Source organism: Pseudophryne corroboree, chromosome 6, assembly GCF_028390025.1.
Source record: "Pseudophryne corroboree isolate aPseCor3 chromosome 6, aPseCor3.hap2, whole genome shotgun sequence".
In the NCBI taxonomy this organism is placed as follows: Eukaryota; Metazoa; Chordata; class Amphibia; order Anura; family Myobatrachidae; genus Pseudophryne; species Pseudophryne corroboree.
Window position 1 is genome coordinate 780728019 of NC_086449.1, and position 20442 is coordinate 780748460.

The 20442-nt window shown below is 45.8% G+C and overlaps 1 protein-coding gene across 1 annotated transcript in view; it reads right to left on the bottom strand.

Moving 5' to 3' along the window:
• DDX46 (DEAD-box helicase 46) overlaps positions 1 to 16466 on the bottom strand; it is an 81125-nt gene extending 64659 nt beyond the window's left edge. The window contains exons 1-5 of the mRNA XM_063928740.1: positions 16299 to 16466; positions 13844 to 14032; positions 13469 to 13609; positions 11230 to 11320; positions 104 to 269 (exon numbers count right to left, since the gene is read on the bottom strand). Coding sequence (XP_063784810.1) covers positions 104 to 269; positions 11230 to 11320; positions 13469 to 13609; positions 13844 to 14032; positions 16299 to 16315 — 604 coding nt within the window. The 5' untranslated portion in view covers positions 16316 to 16466. The remainder of the gene's footprint in view (positions 1 to 103; positions 270 to 11229; positions 11321 to 13468; positions 13610 to 13843; positions 14033 to 16298) is intronic.
• Between the last annotated feature and the right edge of the window lie 3976 nt (positions 16467 to 20442).

The following is a 20442-nucleotide window of genomic DNA, read 5'->3' on the forward strand; positions in this document are numbered from 1 at the left end:
AGACATTAACACGAGCAGCAGTGAAAGAACGTTTCAAACTAAACAGAAATGATACAACATTGTACCCAACAAGATCTAGAAGGTTAATAACAACGGAACCTACCATCATCGTCTTCTAAACTCCACTTTTTCCCTTGTCTCATTTCTTCAATTTCCTTCTTCAGCTCTCCGATGCTTTCCACAACCCGTTTACGCTGTTCTTCCCGCCATTTTTCAACCCTTTCTTTGCGTTTGCGCATTTCTTCCTCAAGTTTGTTCTGGTCAAAATTCTGAAATAGGATGGAAACGTTTATTTGGAAACTGGAGCATAGAAAGTAACAGTTTGAATGGATAATGTTTCACTGGGTCTAACAGGAAAAGCAAGGGAAATCCCACAGCCTGGCCTGTCAGTACGCACTCTGCTGAACGCAACATGCAGAAGCCACAAATTATGGCCAGCTGCTGGAATTCACAGAAATCCCTCTTCCTTTATTAACGTAACACATCACCTTCAAAAGCAAATACATCATTGGCGTAAATATAGCACTTACTTAAATATAGCACTTAAATATGGCAGTGTCCCATTTTTAGGATGTATCATTAAATACTGCTACAGCAATAGTTATATAGTGCCAATGGCTTTTGGTGGACCATGGTACTAATATGGACCCCAGCATCCTCTAGGAAGTAAGAGAAATACTGCTACAGCAATAGTTATATAGGGGCAGATGTAATAAGCTCGGTGAAGTGATAAAGTGGAAGGCGATAACACACCAGCCAATCAGCACCTGTCATTTTTTCAAACCCAGCCTGTAACTTGACAGGAGCTGATTGGTTGGTGCGTTATCACCTTCCACTTTATCACTTCACCAGGCTTAATAAATCTGCCCCGTAGTCTGTTATGCAGATTATATATGTAGATCTTGCTTTTCATCTCCCCTTATATTACTATAATGCTGGTATGAAATGTATATACCTAAGCTGCTATGTAGCTTATATAGTCAACTATTATACTCTATACACACATTTTCTGCCTGTCTAGAAAAAGAGAAATTCATTGGCTGCTGTGTAACATATATAGATACCAAAACGTTCTATCACGGTATATTCTTCCCTTATGTTATATTCATGCTGTCATGCACCTTAACAGCAACTGCTGCTGTGTAACCTTGATATATTATTGCTGCTCCTTATACATTCAGTGTAATATAGCAGATATAGTTCAAATGTATTTACTGTCCTTTATAAGGCAGCTATAAACCAGGCTGCTAATTAGTTAATGTACAGCTTTTATATCCAGTCCTTCTATATACTGCTATAATGCTGCTATGCACCCAATGTGTTGCTGATCTCTGCCGCTATTGAGCTTTATACCATGCGGTTATGCAGTTCGTATGGACCTGAGAGTACAGGTTTCTCGCGGTACTGTGTTTAACATATTGGGGGAAATTCAATTGTTTATTCACGCCCAATCTCCCGTCTAAAGTGACGGGAGATTTGCGGGGCGATATTCAATTTTCCCCACTGATTGCGCCAATTAGTCTCGGGTTTAGGCGCTCAAAGCTGTGGAACTATACATCCCAGCATGCCTTGCGTCAGTTTTAGCATGCCTTAATAGCAAAACTGTGGCAGGGCATGCTGTGATGTGTTGTTCCACAGCAGATGGAGGGCCGCAGGTTGAAGACCTGTGATGTAGAGGGGTGGTCTTCAGTATGCCGACTGACGGGATCCCGGCGCACAGTATACCGGCGCCGGGATCCCGACAGCCGGCATACTGACACTTATTTTCCCTTGTGGGGGTCCACGACCCCCCTGGAGGGAGAATAAATTACGTGGTAAGCGCAGCGAGCCCGCAAGGGGCTTATTTGCGCTCGCCACACTGTCGGTAAGCCGGCAGTCGGGCTCCCGGCGCCAGTATGCTGGTCGCCGGGAGCCCGACCGCCGGTATACCATAGTGAACCCATGTAGAGAATTGGTTGTATGCTTATTGAGTGTTGTTAGAAATATAACACACCACGCATGTTCTGCTGGTTAATACTCATAGGTTACTTCCGTTTTATGCCAGAAAATTCTAATGTGTTGGCCACATATTATTCCCAGTGCCTGCTAGATATGTATCTATATAGTGTTCTCCACTAGGATAGATCTTGCAACCACTTGGTCTAATGCCCGTGGTCTATGTGTATATATATATATATATATATATATATATATATATATATATATATATATATAATTGATGAGCCACACATTTGATTGTCTCCAAGGTAAAGATATTTATTCCTATTCTAGGGAAAATCATTATTAAAGGTGGGATCGATAATGATTGGCCCTAGAACAGGAATAAATATCTGTACCTCGGAGACCATCGGGTTTAGCCCTGAGGGAGCATGCAGTGAAATGTGCGCATTGGCGTTATGGCTGTTCCAATGTAAATAATGTTTCCTATGTATTTGCCCAATACAGAGTGAGCGCTAACCCTAAACGGACTAACGGGAACATTACGTAAATGCCGTGACAGCTTGTCCACTCTTACCACATGTCTATCTATTGGATATTGGTTGTACCCAATGTTATTTAGTTCCATCAAAGCAATTTATTAAGGTTCTAAGTGGATGCATATATAAGAACACTGTATGAAATGACCTAAGATTATAAAGGAGAGTTCCTAGTTGCAATGTGAAGCGCTGCAGCAGCGTGTAACCAATTATACTAATTAAACGTGAATGCAAAATATACTGTCTTTTCCATCACAATCTAGTGAAAGTATTAAAACGGCACCACTAATCCATATATACGCTTAACAGTGTGCGACACTATGTAGAGGAGCGGTGGATGGAATTACGCACACAATTGCTAATAGAAGGGTGGGATTACGCCTGCTGATTACAGGTGTTTAGCATAAGCAGGACCAGCAAATGCTCCAGTCTAATACCACTGTCAGACAGTGGTATTGGTAATACCACTGCCTGACCCCCCTTTCTCACAGACAAGCAAATTTCCGGGTCGAGAATTACGACCCGATAATTTGCAGATCAACACGGGTATTTTGTCTGCGAGAAAGGGTCAACCAGAGTCGAAATTCCTGCGTCTCCGACCCTGGTAGATTCCAGGGTCGAAGTCCCAGGAAATTCAGCCCAGGCCGACCCTTTCACACAGAAAAAGGACCCGTGTGTTTCATGAAATTACCAGGTGGAACTGCTTCACCCGGTAATTTCTCTGTCTGTCTGAAAGGGGTATAACTAATAACTTGTTATTGAATAACAGGAATTATATTGCTCTGCTATACAGTGTTAACAGTATTGTACAATATCAATAAGGAGGCTGTAATCCACAATGAGCATGCAGCACCTCCCACCGCCAACCTGCAATCAACCAGCGCGGGAGCGCATCGTTGATTGCTTGGACCATACACACTAGACGATGTGAACGATATATTGTTCACAATTGTCGGTATTGGTCAAAATAATCGTCTAGTGCAGTGTTTCCCAACCTCGGTCCTCAAGGCACACTAACAGTCCTGGTTTTAGTGATATCCAGGCTTCAGCACAGGTGACTTAATTAGTACCTCAGCTATTTTGGATTTAACCATCTGTGCTGAAGCCTGGATATCACTAAAACCTGCACTGTTGGGTGTGCCTTGAGGACCGCGGTTGGGAATGCCTGGTCTAGTGTGTATGGCCCTTAAGCCATACACCTCAAGATTTATCTGTCCAATCTGGCTGGTTGGAATGAAATAGGGATTTTTGTTACTTACCGTAAAATCTCTTTCTCCGATTCCATCTGGGGGACGCTGCGCTGTTACTTGTGTTACTTGAGTGTGTGGATGGGAGTTTGGCACAGAACCTATCAAAACTAACTCCTCCCCCCTCTAATCCCTCCCATCTCCAGCCTACCACTAGATCACCTCAGTTAACGTTTAGCAAAGCCGGAGGAGACGAGATAGAACCTGACCAAGGAAACCAGACAAAGATACGGGAGGGATCACAGCAAGAGATTTTACGGTAAGTAACAAAAATCCCTATTTCGCTTTCATCCATCTGGGGGACGCTGCGCTGTTACTTGTGGGATTTCCCAAAGCAAGCTAATTAGAGGAGGGAGACGTGGACGGCATAGCCGTCCGTAAAATCTGACACCCAACAGAGGCAGGCTCCAAACCAAAAGTATGAAAACGGTAGAACTTTGTGAAGGTATGCACGGAAGATCAGGTTGCCGCTCGACATAACTGCTCGACGGACACTCCACCGCGCACAGCCCAAGAGGCCCCAACAGCTCTAGTCGAATGAGCCCTCAAAGAATCACGAATAGGTAACGCTGAAGAAACATAAGCCTGTCTAATAGCAGAGGTAACCGAGCGCGCCACTGTATTTTTATAGAGGCCGGCCAGCCACGCTTGGGCGCAGCAAACAAAATCAATAAGGTATCCGTACGTCGAATAGATTCTGTACGGGACAAATATATGCATAAAGCTCTAACAACATCCAAGGAGGCCAAATGGCAATTCCCTCCAGAAGATTCTGGAACAAACGCCGGAAGAACAATGTCCTGATTCATATGGAAAGCCGACAACTTTAGGCAGAATAGAAGGCTTTGTACGTAAAACCACTCAATTGTCGTGAAAAACCAACAAAGGCGGCCTGCAAGAAAGGGCTGCCAACTCAGAAACACACCTAGCGGAAGCAATGGCCAAGAGAAAAACGACTTTAAGAATAAGAAAGCGTAACTCAACAGAATTTAATGGTTCAAACGGAGACTTCTGGAGAGCCTGAAGAACCAGATTTAAATCCCACGGTGGAACCGGAGGTACAAAGGGAGGTTGAATCCTGAGTACACCCTGAAAGAAGGTCTGAACTTCCGGAATGACAGCCAATCTTTTTTGAAAAAGTACCGACAGTGCTGAAACCTGTCCCTTAAGAGAAGACAAACGAAGTCCCTTAGTCAGACCCTCCTGGAGAAAAGAGAGCAGACGAGGTAATTGGAAGAGGTGCGGGGACAACCCACGCCTTTCACACCAAGCAATGTAAATACGCCATACCCTGTGATAAATACGAGAAGTGACAGGCTTCCTAGCCTGAAGCATAGTTTTTACCACTGGACGAGATAACCCTTTAGCTCTTAAAATGTTGGATTCAAGAAACAAGCCGTCAAAGCCAGACGATCTAAACCCTGATGGTGACAAGGACCTTGTAAGAGGAGATCGGGTCGTAGAGGAAGACGGAACGGTTCTCCGACCACCATGCTGCGAAGAAGAGTGTACCACTGACGTCGAGGCCAGTTCGGTGCTACAAGAATGACTGGTAGACCTTCTCTGCGGATGCGTTGAAGAAGACGCGGTATCAAGGGAATTGGAGGGAACACATACCCGAGACGAAATTGCCACGGGGCTGTCAATGCATCGATTTGCATGGTCTTGAGTGCGAGAGCCGTACTGAGGTAACTTTCGGTTTAGGCGGGATGCCATGAGATCGATGTCGGGTGTTCCCCACTGAGACACCAGGGTCAGAAAGACTTCTTGATGAAGTTCCCATTCCCCCGGATGTATCGTGTGGCGGCTTTAGAAATCTGCTTCCCAGTTGTCTACCCCTGGAATGTGAATTGCGGATATGGTCGGAATCCACTTCTCCGCCCACTGTAGAATATGTGTGACTTCCTTCATGGCTCTCCAACTGCGAGTTCCTCCCTGCTTGTTTATGTAAGCTACTGCTGTTGCGTTGTCTGATTGGATGCGTACTGGGTGACCCCTGACACTGTCCTGTATCTGAACCAGAGAGTACCGAATTGCTCTCAACTCTAAAATGTTGATTGGTAGCCTTGATTCCTGAACGCTCCAGAGCCCCTGGAGATACCGAGACTGAAATACCGCCCCCCAACCGGTGAGGCTGGCGTCCGTGGTGACCATCATCCAATCCCATAGCGTGAACGGTGCTCCTTTGGTTAGATTTGGACTGTGAAGCCACCAAAGTAGAGACTGTCGAGTCTGAACCGACAGTCGGCATAATTGCAAGTCCAGATGCGGACCCATCTGATTCCAAGAGCCCAGAATCTGCGACTGAAGGGCACGAGCATGAAATCTGGCATATGGTACCGCCTCGAACGTTGCTACCATTTTGCCCAACACCTGCATACATCTGAGAACAGACACCCTCGGCAATTGCAACAGAGAGCGAATCCTGGACCTGAGATCCTGAATCTTGTCCTGAGGTAGAAAAACTCTCTGCCTCCTTGTGTCGAACAGTAGACCTAGAAACACTATCTCCTGAGAGGGAGTCAGGGAAGATTTTTGGAAATTCACAATCCATCCGAAGGACTGCAGAGTGGTCGTGGTGCGCTGTAGGTGCAGTTGAAGAAGTTCAGGCGAGGAAGCTTTTAGAAGTAGATCGTCCAGGTAAGGATCTCCTGGCCTCTGAGGACCGCCACCACGTGACCCAATATTTTTGTAAATACTTGAGTGGCCGTGGAAAGACCGAAGGGAAGAGCCTGAAACTGGAAGTGCCAGGGCCCTAGTGCGAACCTCAACAGACATTGATGACCCGACCAAATTTGAACGTGGAGGTAAGCGTCCCTTATGTCGATAGATGCCAAATACTCCTCTGGTTCCATGGCTGCGATGATTGAACGAATCGATTCCATTTTGAACTTCTGGACAGAAAGGTAAGGATTCAGGCACTTTAGATTTAAAATGGGTCGAAATGAACCGTCCAGTTTGTTTACTAGAAAAAGACTTGAGTAAAACCCTTGACCGCGTTGAGCTCTGGGAACTGAACGAATTACTCCTTGTTTCAAGAGCGTGGAAGTAGCCCAAGTTATTGCTTGTCGTCTACAGGGATCCCTCGGAAGAGGAGTGATTAAGAAACGGTTTGGAACAGGTTCTTCGAGATCTAAAATGTAACCTCAGGTTATGACTCCAGACACCCACTGATCCGGATGCGACAGGAGCCACACCTCTTTGAACTGTAGTAACCGCGCTCCCACTACCAAGGATCCCCCCAGGGGAGTCCCTGCGTCATGCTGCAGGTTTGTCGGCAGGTTTGACTGCCGCTCTGCGAGGTGCTTGTGCGCCCCTACCACGGTACACGCCTCTACGTGGAAATCTTGAAAAGGCCCGAAAGGACTGGAACCCGCCCCTACTCAGAGTACGGAAGGACCGAAACCTAGTCGCTCTTGACTTCTGAGGGGCAACTGGAAGAAACGGACTCTTACCACCTGTAGTATCAGAGATAATCTTTTTAAGCTCTGAACCAAAGAGGAACTCTCCTTCAAATGGAACCGCTGTCAATGTCTGTTTTGAATCAGAGTCAGCGTTCCAAACACGAAGCCATAGCGCACGCCTTGCTGTAACCGCCTGAGCAGATACCCGCGACTGTAGTGAGACAGAGTCTAGTAAGGCCTCACCAACAAAGGTGACAGCCTCGGAGATCTGCTCAGCCAGCTGAATAGCCTCCGATGGGTCATCCGACTGCATGCCAGATACCACCTGGGCCAACCATTCATCAACGGCTTTAAGGACCCAGGCACTAGCAAGTATTGGGCGCAGAGAAATACCTGATAAAGCAAAAATGGATTTAAGAATAGCTTCAAGCTTCCGATCTGTTGGATCCTTTAATGTCACTGATTGTGCTGAAGGAATTACCGTAGCCTTCGCCAAATGAGAAATAGGAGCATCCACTTTCGGAGCAGTTTCCCAGAATTTTGTGTCTTCATCTGCAAAAGGATACAAAAATTTTAATTTCTTAGGAGCCTGAAATCGTGAATCTGGCCTAAGCCAAGGTTCCTCCAAAGTGTCTGCAAAATGAGTATAAGACGGAAAGACTATTACTTGTCTTTTCTGACGCTTGAAGAAACCTGACGAAGTCTCCGCCTCCGCCGAATCCTGAATATTAAGAGTCTGACGGATGGCCTCAATCAATAATCTGACACCTGAACTTGTAGATAATTCCTCCTCTTCCCAGGCGGAAGTATCCTCCCACTCAGACTCCAGTTCACTCTCCTCCAGAGGAGCGGATACCAGATCCAAGTCCTCTCCTGGGAAGGTGATAGCGGCCAACGGATGCTGTCGTTTAGCGGCCGCCGAACTGGAAGCGGACACCATCTTGTTAATAGACTGTGCCAAGTCTGCAATACTTTTTCCCATATTCCTTGCCCAAGGTGGCTCCATAGCCGACTGACCAGAATCCACCCCTGACTGTGATTGACGTAAATCAGCAATAACGTCAGCCATGTTCCTGGCCCATAGAGGGACTGACTGATCTGCTGATACACTAGGCTGCTCTACTGTAGGTGTCACGGAGCATGCCGTGCAGAGCGAACCAGGATCCGTGCTACCCTTTGACAGCTTTGAACCACACTGAGAACAGGCAAAATATACAGCTGAGCCTGTCTTCACTTTAGTAGGTTTGTCTGGCTTACTGGCCATTGTTATTTTCCATCAGTGACTTATTAAATAAAGGAAAATTCTATATAAGGCTTCCACCCTATACAATATGCTGAAAAATTGTGTACCCCTCCTGTAAATCTCACAGTGTGAGTACTAAAACAACTGTAAAGTAATGTAAAGAGAGCATGTGGGAAACCTTGCCGAGCTATGCAGGATACTTCTTACAATATTAAAAACCTAGCAATACTTGCTATTATGCTGCTCCCCGCCTGTGAGATATACAGGGTGAGATGCTGTCCGTGTTGTGTGTGGCGTCAGCGCAGTGTCCCCCGCTTCCACTCCGGCAGCAAGCAATAAGATGGCGCCTGAAGCTGGGAACCGCCCCCACAGAGTGAGGTCGGCGGACGCTGCATGGTGAGAGTGCAATGCGGGAAGACGTCATCTCCCCCTGCGTCTCGCCGCGGTTACCGCTTCCCTTCAGTGACCGGAGCGTCATACGTTCCCTTCCCTGAAGGGACCTTAGCGCTCTGTTCAGTGAAACTAGCGGCGGTGATGTGAGTGACCGGGGGGGGGGGGGTGTTTCGTCTTTCCGTGACAGATCTGTTGCCTCCTCGGATCTGAGCCCGGAATGAGCAAGCCCCAGTGACCTCAGTATGGTGACTCCCCAGAGGCGCAAAAAGGAGTGAGTAAATACATACTGACTAACCCCACTCCTGTTATACTTGTCACCTATGGACAGGGACTAAGTATAATTTAAGAAGTCTAAAGAAAATAAATAAAACCTAACTAAAATCTACAGATAAGGAAATCTGTGCCTGTACTCCTCAGGTACAAAACTAAAACTGCGGTGATCTAGTGGTAGGCTGGAGATGGGAGGGGTTAGAGGGGGGAGGAGTTAGTTTTGATTAGGTTCTGTGCCAAACTCCCATCCATAAACTCTAATCCCCACAAGTAACAGCGCAGCGTCCCCCAGATGGATGAAAGAGAAAACCTGGTAATGGATAACAGCAAACACTGGAAAACAAACAAAAAATGTCTAATTGGTTAAACCCATTTGATTTAACCAATTTGTCTGAATGACCTTTTTGTCGGTTTTACGGCATTTAGAAGCAAATGGTCAATTGCCATTTGCTCTCATCCATTACCAGTTTTTCATTCCAACCAGCCAGATTGGACAGATAAATCTTTAAGTGTACGGCCAGCTGCATTAGAAATGTATTGATACAAGTAACTATATGGCAAACTGTGTTGTGACAGAAGAAACATTGTGTGATAAAGAAACATTGTGTTTATTCCTGCATCCAGCTCCCAGAGGTAATATAAAACATAATTTGACTGACAATAACCTTCAAAAAGGTGATACAGGTTGAGTATCCCATATCCAAATATCCGAAATACGGAATATTCCGAAATACGGACTTTTTTGAGCGAGTGAGATAGTGAAACTTTTGTTTTCTGATGGCTCAATGTACACAAACTTTGTTTAATACACACAGTTATTAAAAATATTGTATTAAATGACCTTCAGACTGTGTATATAAGGTGTATATGAAACATAAATTAATTGTGTGAATGTAGACACACTTTGTTTAATGCACAAAGTTATAAAAAATATTGGCTAAAATTACCTTCAGGCTGTGTGTATAATGTGCATATAAAACATAAATGCATTCTGTGCTTAGATTTAGGTCCCATTGCCATGATATCTCATTATGGTATGCAATTATTCCAAAATACGGAAAAATCCGATATCCAAAATACCTCTGGTCCCAAGCATTTTGGATAAGGGATACTCAACCTGTATACATATATACGTTATCTCCACTGATCACTTAACTCCATCGCTGATACAATTATTGCATATTGATGAGAATACCAATATCACCTTGGGACAATACTTTTTTGCAATTACAAATATTGATTCAACCACTCTATCCTGACCATTGACTAATTATAATTAGGGATTAATAGTGTCAGGACAGTTGGATATAGACTACAATGAAGTAACGGGCACACATACAACGATTAATGTGGCATATGAGATATTGTATCCTTACACAAAAGAGACAAATGGAACAGACATTTTCTTTTTTTCTTTATTATAATGTGCTAAATCTGTGAACAATACCCAATTGTTTTAACCTCTAAATTTCACTTTTGTTTAAACCATCTGCAGTGACGCAAGTTTTAATATAATTATTAAAAGTGATATTTTTATATTTAATGTGTGCACTTTATCAATACAACCCCTTTTTTCTCTCTTGTCCCTCAGTATGGTTGTTATTTTGAGTAATTGTGATACTCAAAATCTACGGGGTGGCCCCTCTTTAACCCAATACCAAGTTATATATTATGCTGCTTTCAGATCGCAAATTCCGGATCCCACCCGGTAAGAGAAACGTGTCCTTACCGAGTGGGATCCGGCATTTGCGCTCCTTTGCTGGCTTTCCGACCCGGCAATATACCGGGTCGGTTGCCATAGCAGCAGGGGGCGCAGCAGCAGCAGGGGCGGAGGCGGCGCCGGGAGATGAGCTCATCTCCTGCGCCGCTTCTCCCTATGCTGTGAATGGGAGCCGTGTCGCATCGGAACGGCTCCCATTCACACTGCACCTGACCCGGTATTCAACCCGGTAATAACCCTCCTTTTTTACCGGGTTGAATTACCGGGTCAGGCGACCCGCTATTTCAGCAAAGGAGCTTTCACATCGCACACTGACCCGTTTCGACACGGCAATATGCCGTGTCGATACCGGGTTATTTGTGCGATGTGAAAGGGGTATTAGTGTGCAGATAACCTTAGTTCCTTCTGAGTGCAGGATTCCCAATTCAATGTAAAGCAAATTAGAAAAGTAAAACAATGACTGGTCAATACTCACACTGACATCCTTCTCTTTGTCTTCTTCCTTGTCATCCTTTTTCTTTTCCTTAGCAGCCTCTGAAACATCAGTTTTCTCCTTAGATTTTGATCTACAAGACATAATGGGAGACATTTATAAAAGCTGGAGGAAACTGCTGGGAGTGATCAGAGAAATCCATAATGGACTTAGGGGCCGATGTACTAAGCAGTGATAAAAGTAGAGAAGTGAGCCAGTGGAGAAGTTGCCCATGGCATCCAATCAGCTGCTCTGTATACTTTTATAGTATGCAAATTATAAATGTTACGTCAATGCTGATTGGTTGCCACAGGCAACTACTTCACTGGCTCACTTCACTTTTATCACTGCTTAGTACAACTCCCCCTAAATAGCCAACATAATTTTTATTTTCTTCCACACGATGACATCTGCACAATACTAGCGTTTATTTCTTGTAAGAAATAAGCAGCCGGCATATAAAACACAGACACATGCCTCCAATTTTAATTTAGGGATATTACTGAAATACTGCTCATTTTAAACCCACATTGTGACATTACAGATAACATATCAAATTCATAATCAGGACTAAAGCACTCCCAGATGCTCAGTACTTACTGTATGCTGAGCATGCAATACACAATTGTCTGGCTGATCCGCCAGATGTCGGGCGTTCGCCCAGGTAATTGTACAGTGTGTAGTGCTGCAATCAACCACCCCAATACTGGTCTGTCGGACATGCTAAAATTGTCTTGTATGTCCAAATGATTTGATAATTGGTCAGCCGCAGTGTATTTAGATTTTCCTATGACAATGCTGTGTCCAACAAATAGGTCATATTGCACGGGTCTTCAACCTGCGGCCCTCCAGTTGCTGTGGAACTACACATCCCAGCATGCCCTGCCTCAGTTTAAGCATACCTTATTAGCAAAACTGTGGCAGGGCATGCTGGGATGTGTAGTTTCACAGCAGCTGGAGGGCCACAGGTTGAAGACCCATGTCATATTGGAAAGTGCGGGAGAGAAGGTGGTGACCTCTCACAATATATTGCCGATTACAAATCAAACCTCACTGGGGAGTGGGGCGGGATAATTACATTTCACTCCAGAAACACATGAAGGCGAGAAGGATATCCAAGGTTCAGCACGTCACAAGCAACATTTAGGAGCGCACTTAAGAAATGTAAATCATGAAATGGAAACTAGTGTTTTGGACCCATGATTCGCTGGGTCACACGCTACTGTTCCCAGTATTGCAGTTTAAATTTTCCTTTTACACCCCATCTATCTACCCCCCCCCTCCCAATCCCCTTCTTCCTCCCATCTTAGCCCCCCCACGTCTCCTTCCCTTTTCTTTCCCCATCTATAGTCCCCCCCACCCCTCTTCCTCCCACCACCACCCACCCCCTTTCCTCCCATTGACCACTCCCCATCCTCAATCTACCACCCACCTACTTCCAATGACTGCAACCAAATTCACTTCCTTTTCCTGTGGAATCTGGAATCCAAGATGTTTGCAACAAACCATCCCATGAGCTGTTCATTTTAAAACCCCTCAAACACCTTGCAGTTATAAAGGCCGAATGACCTCCTTTGACTACCGAGGACCCTGCTTAGCCCCACTGACAGACAGCACTGGAATCATCCAAATCATAGCCCCGGTACCTTCCAGCTCCTCTTCTATTGAATACACGCCATCCATCTCTGCTCTGTGTTGATGTCATTTATTGCTACCTAGAACGACTTGCCAATTCCCCTGCCTGGCTCATTCCATGAAATCGTTGTCAGTTACAAAATAAAATCATTTGATTTACATGAAAGTGTCCTAACAATTCTAAACACTTTCACGAATAAGCCTCAACTGTTCCACTTACTCTCAAAACCCTCAACAATCCCAACATCTCCTCCACTGACCATCCCACACCCTGGCTCACGTAAGGGAAAGATGAACAGCAACAATCAAATGTACATTGCTCACAAAATTAAAACCTAAACTTTCAGGGATTTATCTTGGCACAATATTAAATACAGACATGTAACCTAAGAGTGAATGATAGGGTCTAAGGGGTGGTCTTCTGGTTGCCGAATGTCGGGATCCCGGTGCACAGTACACCGGCGCCGGAATCCCGACACGGAGGCCGCAAGGGGCTCATTTGCGCTCGCCACGCTGTCGGCATGCCGGTGGTCGGGCTCCCGGTGCCGGTATGCTGGTCGCCGGGAGCCCGGCCACCGGCATACCATACTACACCCGGTCTAAGTACCTTATTTCTCCCTTTTTAGCTTTGCTAGGGCTGCCGGAGCGGGAACGTCTCGTGCGGCTTTTGCTTCTTGATCGTCGTCGCTCACGACTGCGGGATCGTCTCCGCTCCCTGCTACGCTCCCTCTCTCGGCTTGGTCGGCGGCTATAAGAGAAACAAAGGAAAAGGAATTCTGAAACATTTTTAAGGATCAACTGTAGGGCTAGGTGTAAGCAAACCTACACGTGTTCTTTTTCCTGGAGAGCTTCGAGAACATTAAACAGGAGTACAGCTGGGCAATAACCAAAAGTTTCTAATGTCTTGATGTTCTCCTAACTGACAGCGCAAACAGCGACTGCCAACACTTTTTATACTAGTAAGAGAATGAGTAAATCGTACAGTGGGCGCTTTCGCTCTCTGGACCGCGATCTTCTACGATCCCTGCTGCGCGATCTCTCCCTTCTGCGTTCTCGCTCGTGGCTCCTGGATCGGCGCTCTTCTACCCGCTTAACTCTCTTGTCAGCTGGCGAGCGACTTTTTGACTTGCTGCCGGATCGGCCACGCGATGATGACCGTTTACGGTAATGCCTGAGAGGAGAAGAAGACAAAAAAATGCAAGTATGAAAATAAATAAAAAACAAAAGTACAGCATTTGTGTGACGTACAGGACAGATGGTATACGTGTACCGAAGCAACTTGCTACATTATCCCTAGCGTCAATGTTGCGGATGATGTCCTCTCTAATTCTATCCAAAATTGCCTGATTTCTTAAACCGATGACTTTTACGCACTATAAGATTATCTGTCCAATCTTTCTGGTTGGAGCGAACATCTGGTAATGTTTGGGAGCAAATGATGACCATTTGCTCCCAAAGGAACGGAAAATGGTCAAAAATGGTCATTCGGATAAAATTGGTTAAATCAAATGAATTTAATCAATTTGTCTGAACATCCATTTTTGTCTGTCTTCCAGTGTTTGGGAACAATGGTCAATTATAATTTTCTCCCATACATTACCAGATTTTCATTGCAACCACAAAGATTGGAAAGGTAATATTATAGTTTGTATCCAGTTTAAGTAGTTTTAAATAGTTATGTTGACGTATTGTTTAAGTCAGGTTTTAAATAAATGTAAATTTAGCTCAAAACACAATTCATCCCATAAATAGCTGTTAAGATCAACTAGATCTGAAACAAATATTTAGCTAAACTCCTACATTTATCTGACACTATAAAACATAACATCTGGGAAACTGCGGTTTAATGACTGTCCCTTATCAAGTGCAATTTAGCCTAAATTCTAAGCCGCACAAATACGCACCAGCATGCTTTGGATTCGGTGGCATGCCCGCCTTCATTTTAAAATACAAAAGTCGGAAACCAATAAACCTGACCTGTGATGCACTCAAACTACGCCCACCTGATCTTCATACACAGGACTTTGGCCGAGGTACAGTATGTAGGACCTGCATAAGATCACCCATAGTTTACACTCCAGTAGACTAAAATAACTACCATAAGAACAAAATGTTGGGCAACAGGTGGCACCTGCCTTGCTAATCCCTACTTTTTTGTCATATTTGCTTGCTCTTGGCTTAACATGGCTCCTGGTACAGTATGTGATTACAGACAGGCGTCTCTCTCATCACTTAACTTACTACTGATACTAAAAGTGACGAGCGACGCTTTAGAGCGGGAGTGCGCACGCCCAATGCAGCAATGTACCAGTCTGTCAATCACCGCAATAGGGCTACAGAACCGGACTATGGGGTAATTTGTAAATAATCCATGTCACTAAGGCTGGGGAAGGGGGGGGGGGGATAAGCAGAGACAGTGCACACAGTGTGCCCAGCATAGTGATATATACTCTGTATACAAATAACAGATCCTGCATGTACCAGCTGGGGACATACCCATAGGCGAGGGGTCAGCTAAACACTGGCAGGACAGTATAGCTTTGCTGTGCTCTGCAGGGTGACACCTGGTCACCCCTGTCTCGTGCTCTGCAGGCTGACACCGGGCCACCCCTCTCCCGTGCTCTGCAGGGTGACACCGGGCCACCCCTCTCCCGTGCTCTGCAGGGTGACACCGGGCCACCCATCTCCCATGCTCTGCAGGGTGACACCGGGCCACCCATCTCCCATGCTCTGCAGGGTGACACCAGGCCACCCATCTCCCGTGCTCTGCAGGGTGACACCAGGCCACCCCTCTCCCGTGCTCTGCAGGGTGACACCAGGCCACCCCTCTCCCGTGCTCTGCAGGGTGACACCAGGCCACCCCTCTCCCGTGCTCTGCAGGGTGACACCAAGTTACCCCCTGTCCCATGCTCTGGAGTCTAACACCTGGTCACCCCCTGTCCCGTACTCTACAGGGTAACACCGGGCCACCCCGTCCCGTACTCTGCAGGGTAACAACGGGTCACCCCTGTCCAGTACTCTGCAGGGTAATAACGGGTCACCATTGTCCCGTGCTCTGCAGGGTAACACCGGGTCACCCCCTGTCCCGTGCTCTGCAGGATAACACCGGGTCACCCCCTGTCCCGGGCTCTGCAGGATAACACCGGGTTACCCCCTGTCCCGTGCTCTGCAGGATAACACCTGGTCACCCCTGTCCCGTGCTCTGCAGGGTAACACCGGGTCACCCCCTGTCCCGTGCTCTGCAGGGTAACACCGGGTCACCCCCTGTCCCGTGCTCTGCAGGGTAACACCGGGCCACCCCTGTTCCGTACTCTGTAGGGTAACACCAGGCTACCCCTGTCCCGTGCTCTGCACTGCAGTGTAACGCGATCTCCGGTCACAGCATCCCCAGCACATGTACAGACACATATATAGGGCTACGGCTCAGTAGCACTCACCGTGACTCCCTGCCCATGGCTCCGTCAGTACTAGGCCTCAGTCAGCGCCGCGTACTGTCCGTGATCCTAGCTGCCGCCTCCCTCTCTCTGTGATCAGCAGACGGCGGTGGCGCGCTGCTGAAGACACTTCACCTGAGGCCCAGCGTTACAGCCACACTACAGAGTGACCACTGGCAGGCACCTATCGCACAGCGCCATCTAGTGGTGGGAGGTTACAGCGCTAATGTGATAACCGGAAAATGATACAATGTAACTGTTTCTTAGTTCACTCGTGTTTCTCTGAAGGTAAGTATCCGTAAATTTTTCTACTGCATAAATTTTACCTTATTTTCTTTTCTCTTTTTCTTTATCTCTCTCTCTGCAGGTTTATTCTGTCTCTGACCTGAAGTCCTGCTGGTAGGGACTTTTACCTGGAACACTATTCTGTGATAACTCTCCGTTGGAGTGTGGATGTAATACAATCACAATTTAATTTACACTATACAATTAGACGACAATCGCATGGAAGCAAATTATTTATTGAACTGGAACCAGGTACACCGAGGTCACCACTGCAATGGTCTAGATCAGGTTAGATCCCTACTACTGTTAAAGATTAGATTAATACAACATATACCTATATACGTTACTACCACACTAACATATTACATTACTATAGCGCGCAACCTTTAAGATACCCATAAGTCTAACTCAGTTTATTGGAGCGCTCCCTTTTTCGTTGGTGCACACTGAACGAGTCTATTAAATACTAGAGTCTCCTTAATAAGTCACTCCCTGCTGCTGATCCTGTTGGTTCTTGTATCTAACTCACTTTCTTCCGCTGAAGCCTGTCTGTCCTTTGTAATCCATTAAGATGAGGAATTTTTAACGTATACCAATTAACTGTGGTTGGCTAAATGGCAACGGGGAATGCTGACTCTAATCCGTCTCTCATTCTATTCTGTGCATCCCGTAGTGTATACATTAGAGACTATTGAAGGGTGTTAAAGATCTTTATCCTTTTCTATTCTGGAATTTGCAGATGTGGCTGGCTTATTACTGTATCTCAGTTGCAGATGTGGCTGGCTTATTACTATATCTCAGTTGCAGATGTGGCTGGCTTATTACTGTCTCTCGTTTCTGCTCTGAGGAGGCTGCCCTTGCGGATAAAATTAACTTGACTGAGCCCCAGCTTTCCTCTACAGTTCATAAAAATGGGTTATGTGAGGAAAATCATCTGTTAGGGGAATACTTAAGTAATAACTTAAACTAGATATAGTCTTCCAGATCACTGTGCTCTTACTTAGGAGGATATACAAATGGGATCTGAGGTAACTTTTATTCCTTTATGGAGTAACGGAGTGCTGAGGGGATTGCATAAGCCAATGTCTCTGTCTGAGTGTACTATCTCTGTTATACCGTTAATGGATATGTACTTAGGAGCTTACCCCCTGCCCGGCAGTCCTCGACTGTTCAGTTTCCTTGACTGAGGGAGATCTTTTATTCTCCCTTCTAGGCTGCGGCAATGGGCAATCACTCACCCTTTCAACACTCCCTGTGGGCGGATCGTCTCTCCATCTCCTCCCCAGGAAGTCTGTCACTGACGGCTCACGGCTCACGGCTCTGCGGACCTTCCGTCCTTGACACGGCACTACCGCTCTGCTTCAGCTCTCTTACTCTCCTCTGCTCGGGGCTGCCGGATCCCGTTCACCTATTCTGACTCGGTAAGTCTCCGTGATGAATCCACTTTCATCGTCTTCTTTCCTTACGATAAGGGCGCCGTCAACCCCTTCACCTCTCTCCGCTCCGTCACGATCCTCCTCACAGTCCTGTCAGAGCGAGAACAGCCGTTGATCTCCTCTGTCACCCCTCTTTATCCTCTCCTCACGCTTCCCCGTATGTGTCCCGCCAGAGGCGCGGGGACACCACTGTGCACAGCACTTGCTCCCCTGGGTCCAAAGGACCTCCAGCGACTTTTGTTAATACACTGTCCCCTATGGTATGGCACCCCACAGCTGCCCAACACCGCATCAGGACCTTTTAACTTATTAAAGTCATAGGTCCTAAGTCCTGGGTATCACATTCCTCCCCGGTAATTTTGATGCATATCCTTATGCATCTACAATTGATAGACACTCTCTCAACCACATTTTATACCAACTGTTTACAACAGGTACTGGCTCTTTGTCAATATTCTAGTTAAACTACATTTGAACACTTATAACAATGAAATTGCTTACTTTAACAACTTTAAAGTCAACCATTATGACAAATTATTTTAGATTTGATACCTAACAGGTAATTTTCCTTTTGTGCTCCTTTCAGAGCGTCTCAACAAAGGGATTTCAGTCTCCCCCGACTCAGTTTCCACTTCAACTATTGTCTCCGTATCCACGGGAAACTGGGTTGATCCGACTGTGCCAAGAACTGGCCAACACAGACTCATCATTACGTCCAGATATGGAGATACGGGTGGAACTTTCTCTTGAATTGGTAAAATTGGTAAATCTCGACACTCTATTCTGCCCATTCTGGACACAATTTCAACTGATCTCGATGAACTAATCTTTGTCCATTTCCATCTTCGCGCCTAATCTGGTATACTTCAATCTCTAAATTGGGCCTATCTATCACCCTGTACGGGATGGGCTCCCATTGAAGATCTAATTTGTTCCGACGTTGATGGTTCTTCTTCAATACCCGGCATCCAATTGGCAATGGTTCGGCTTTTGCTTTTAGATTGTAATAATGTTCTTGACGCTCTTGGACCACCTCTCGAGTTCGCGCTACCAGATCATGAACGGTTTGGATTCGACGTTGGTGTTCCGTCACCCAATCGGTTTCTAGCAATGGCTCAGAAGCAATGTCTACATTCAACTGTATATCCACTGGTAACTTCCCTTGTCTTCCGAATAGTAGATAGTAGGGCGTATACCCGGTCGAACTATGTACGGTATTGTTATATATGAACATTAACTCAGTTAACATCAGGGGCCAGTCGTGTCGTTGTTGTGACGGAAGAGACCGTAACATTTGAATTAGCGTTTTGTTGGTTCTTTCACAAAGCCCGTTACATTGAGGGTGATAAGCTGTAGTTTTTAATTTTTTACATTCATACAAGAGACACAGTTCTTGAAATAGTTTAGACGTGAAAGCCGACCCTTGGTCAGTGAGAATCTTTTCCGGAAATCCATAAGGTCGCACAAAGGCTCTCCAAAAGATTTCTGCCGTGGTCTTGGCGGTTAAATCCTTCACTGGGAGAGCGACGGCAAATTTGGTATAATGATCTACCATCATTAAAGCGTATTCATAACCTGACCGACTCTTTTCAAGTTTGAGATGATCAAGGGTGACCAACTCTAATGGCTGATGGCTGATGATGGGGTGAAGTGGTGCTTTCTCGGTCGGAAGGGAAGGTCTCCGAAGGTTACATTCTTTGCAGTTCTGGCACCATCTTTCCACGTTCTGCCGTAATCCGACCCAGTAAAATCTCTGTCTCAGAGTTGCTTCGGTTTTCTGGTTCCCGAAATGGCCGGATCGATTATGATAAGCATTTAGTAGGATAGGTGCCTTTGGCGTGGGAATAAGCACTTGTCTGACAGTTAAATGGGTTTTTGGATGAACACTCTTCCGTGTCAATACATTATGATGGATCTCCAAGCGTTCCCGTTGCCTCCATAATTTTACTAATTCCGGTGCTGCCTCCTGTCGTTCGGCCTTAGATAGAGTTTTTTTTTTTTAATAATAATTTCTTTAATCGCCGAAATATAGGGGACTCTTCTTGCCACTTTTGCCATTCACTCCATCCTTCTCCCTTTAGCGGCCCTTCAGCTTCTTTTCTAGTGAAAGTGAGATTATGTTGCACCACCGCCTGTGGTATTGATTGAAAAGGTGGGAGTTCTACTGATTCTAACGGATCTTCTACTTCTGGTTCCTCTTGAGCAGATAGGCGGGATAAGGCGTCAGCGTTGCTATTATTCTGTCCAGGCCGGTATTGAATTGTGAACTGAAAGTTGGACAGCCGAGCGTACCATCGCTGCTCCAATGCTCCCATTTTTGCAGTCGCCAAATGTGCAAGGGGGTTACAGTCGGTGTAAGCTACGAACGGAGTGGCGGCTAGATAATCTCTGAATTTTTCTGTGATGGCCCACACTAATGCTAGAAA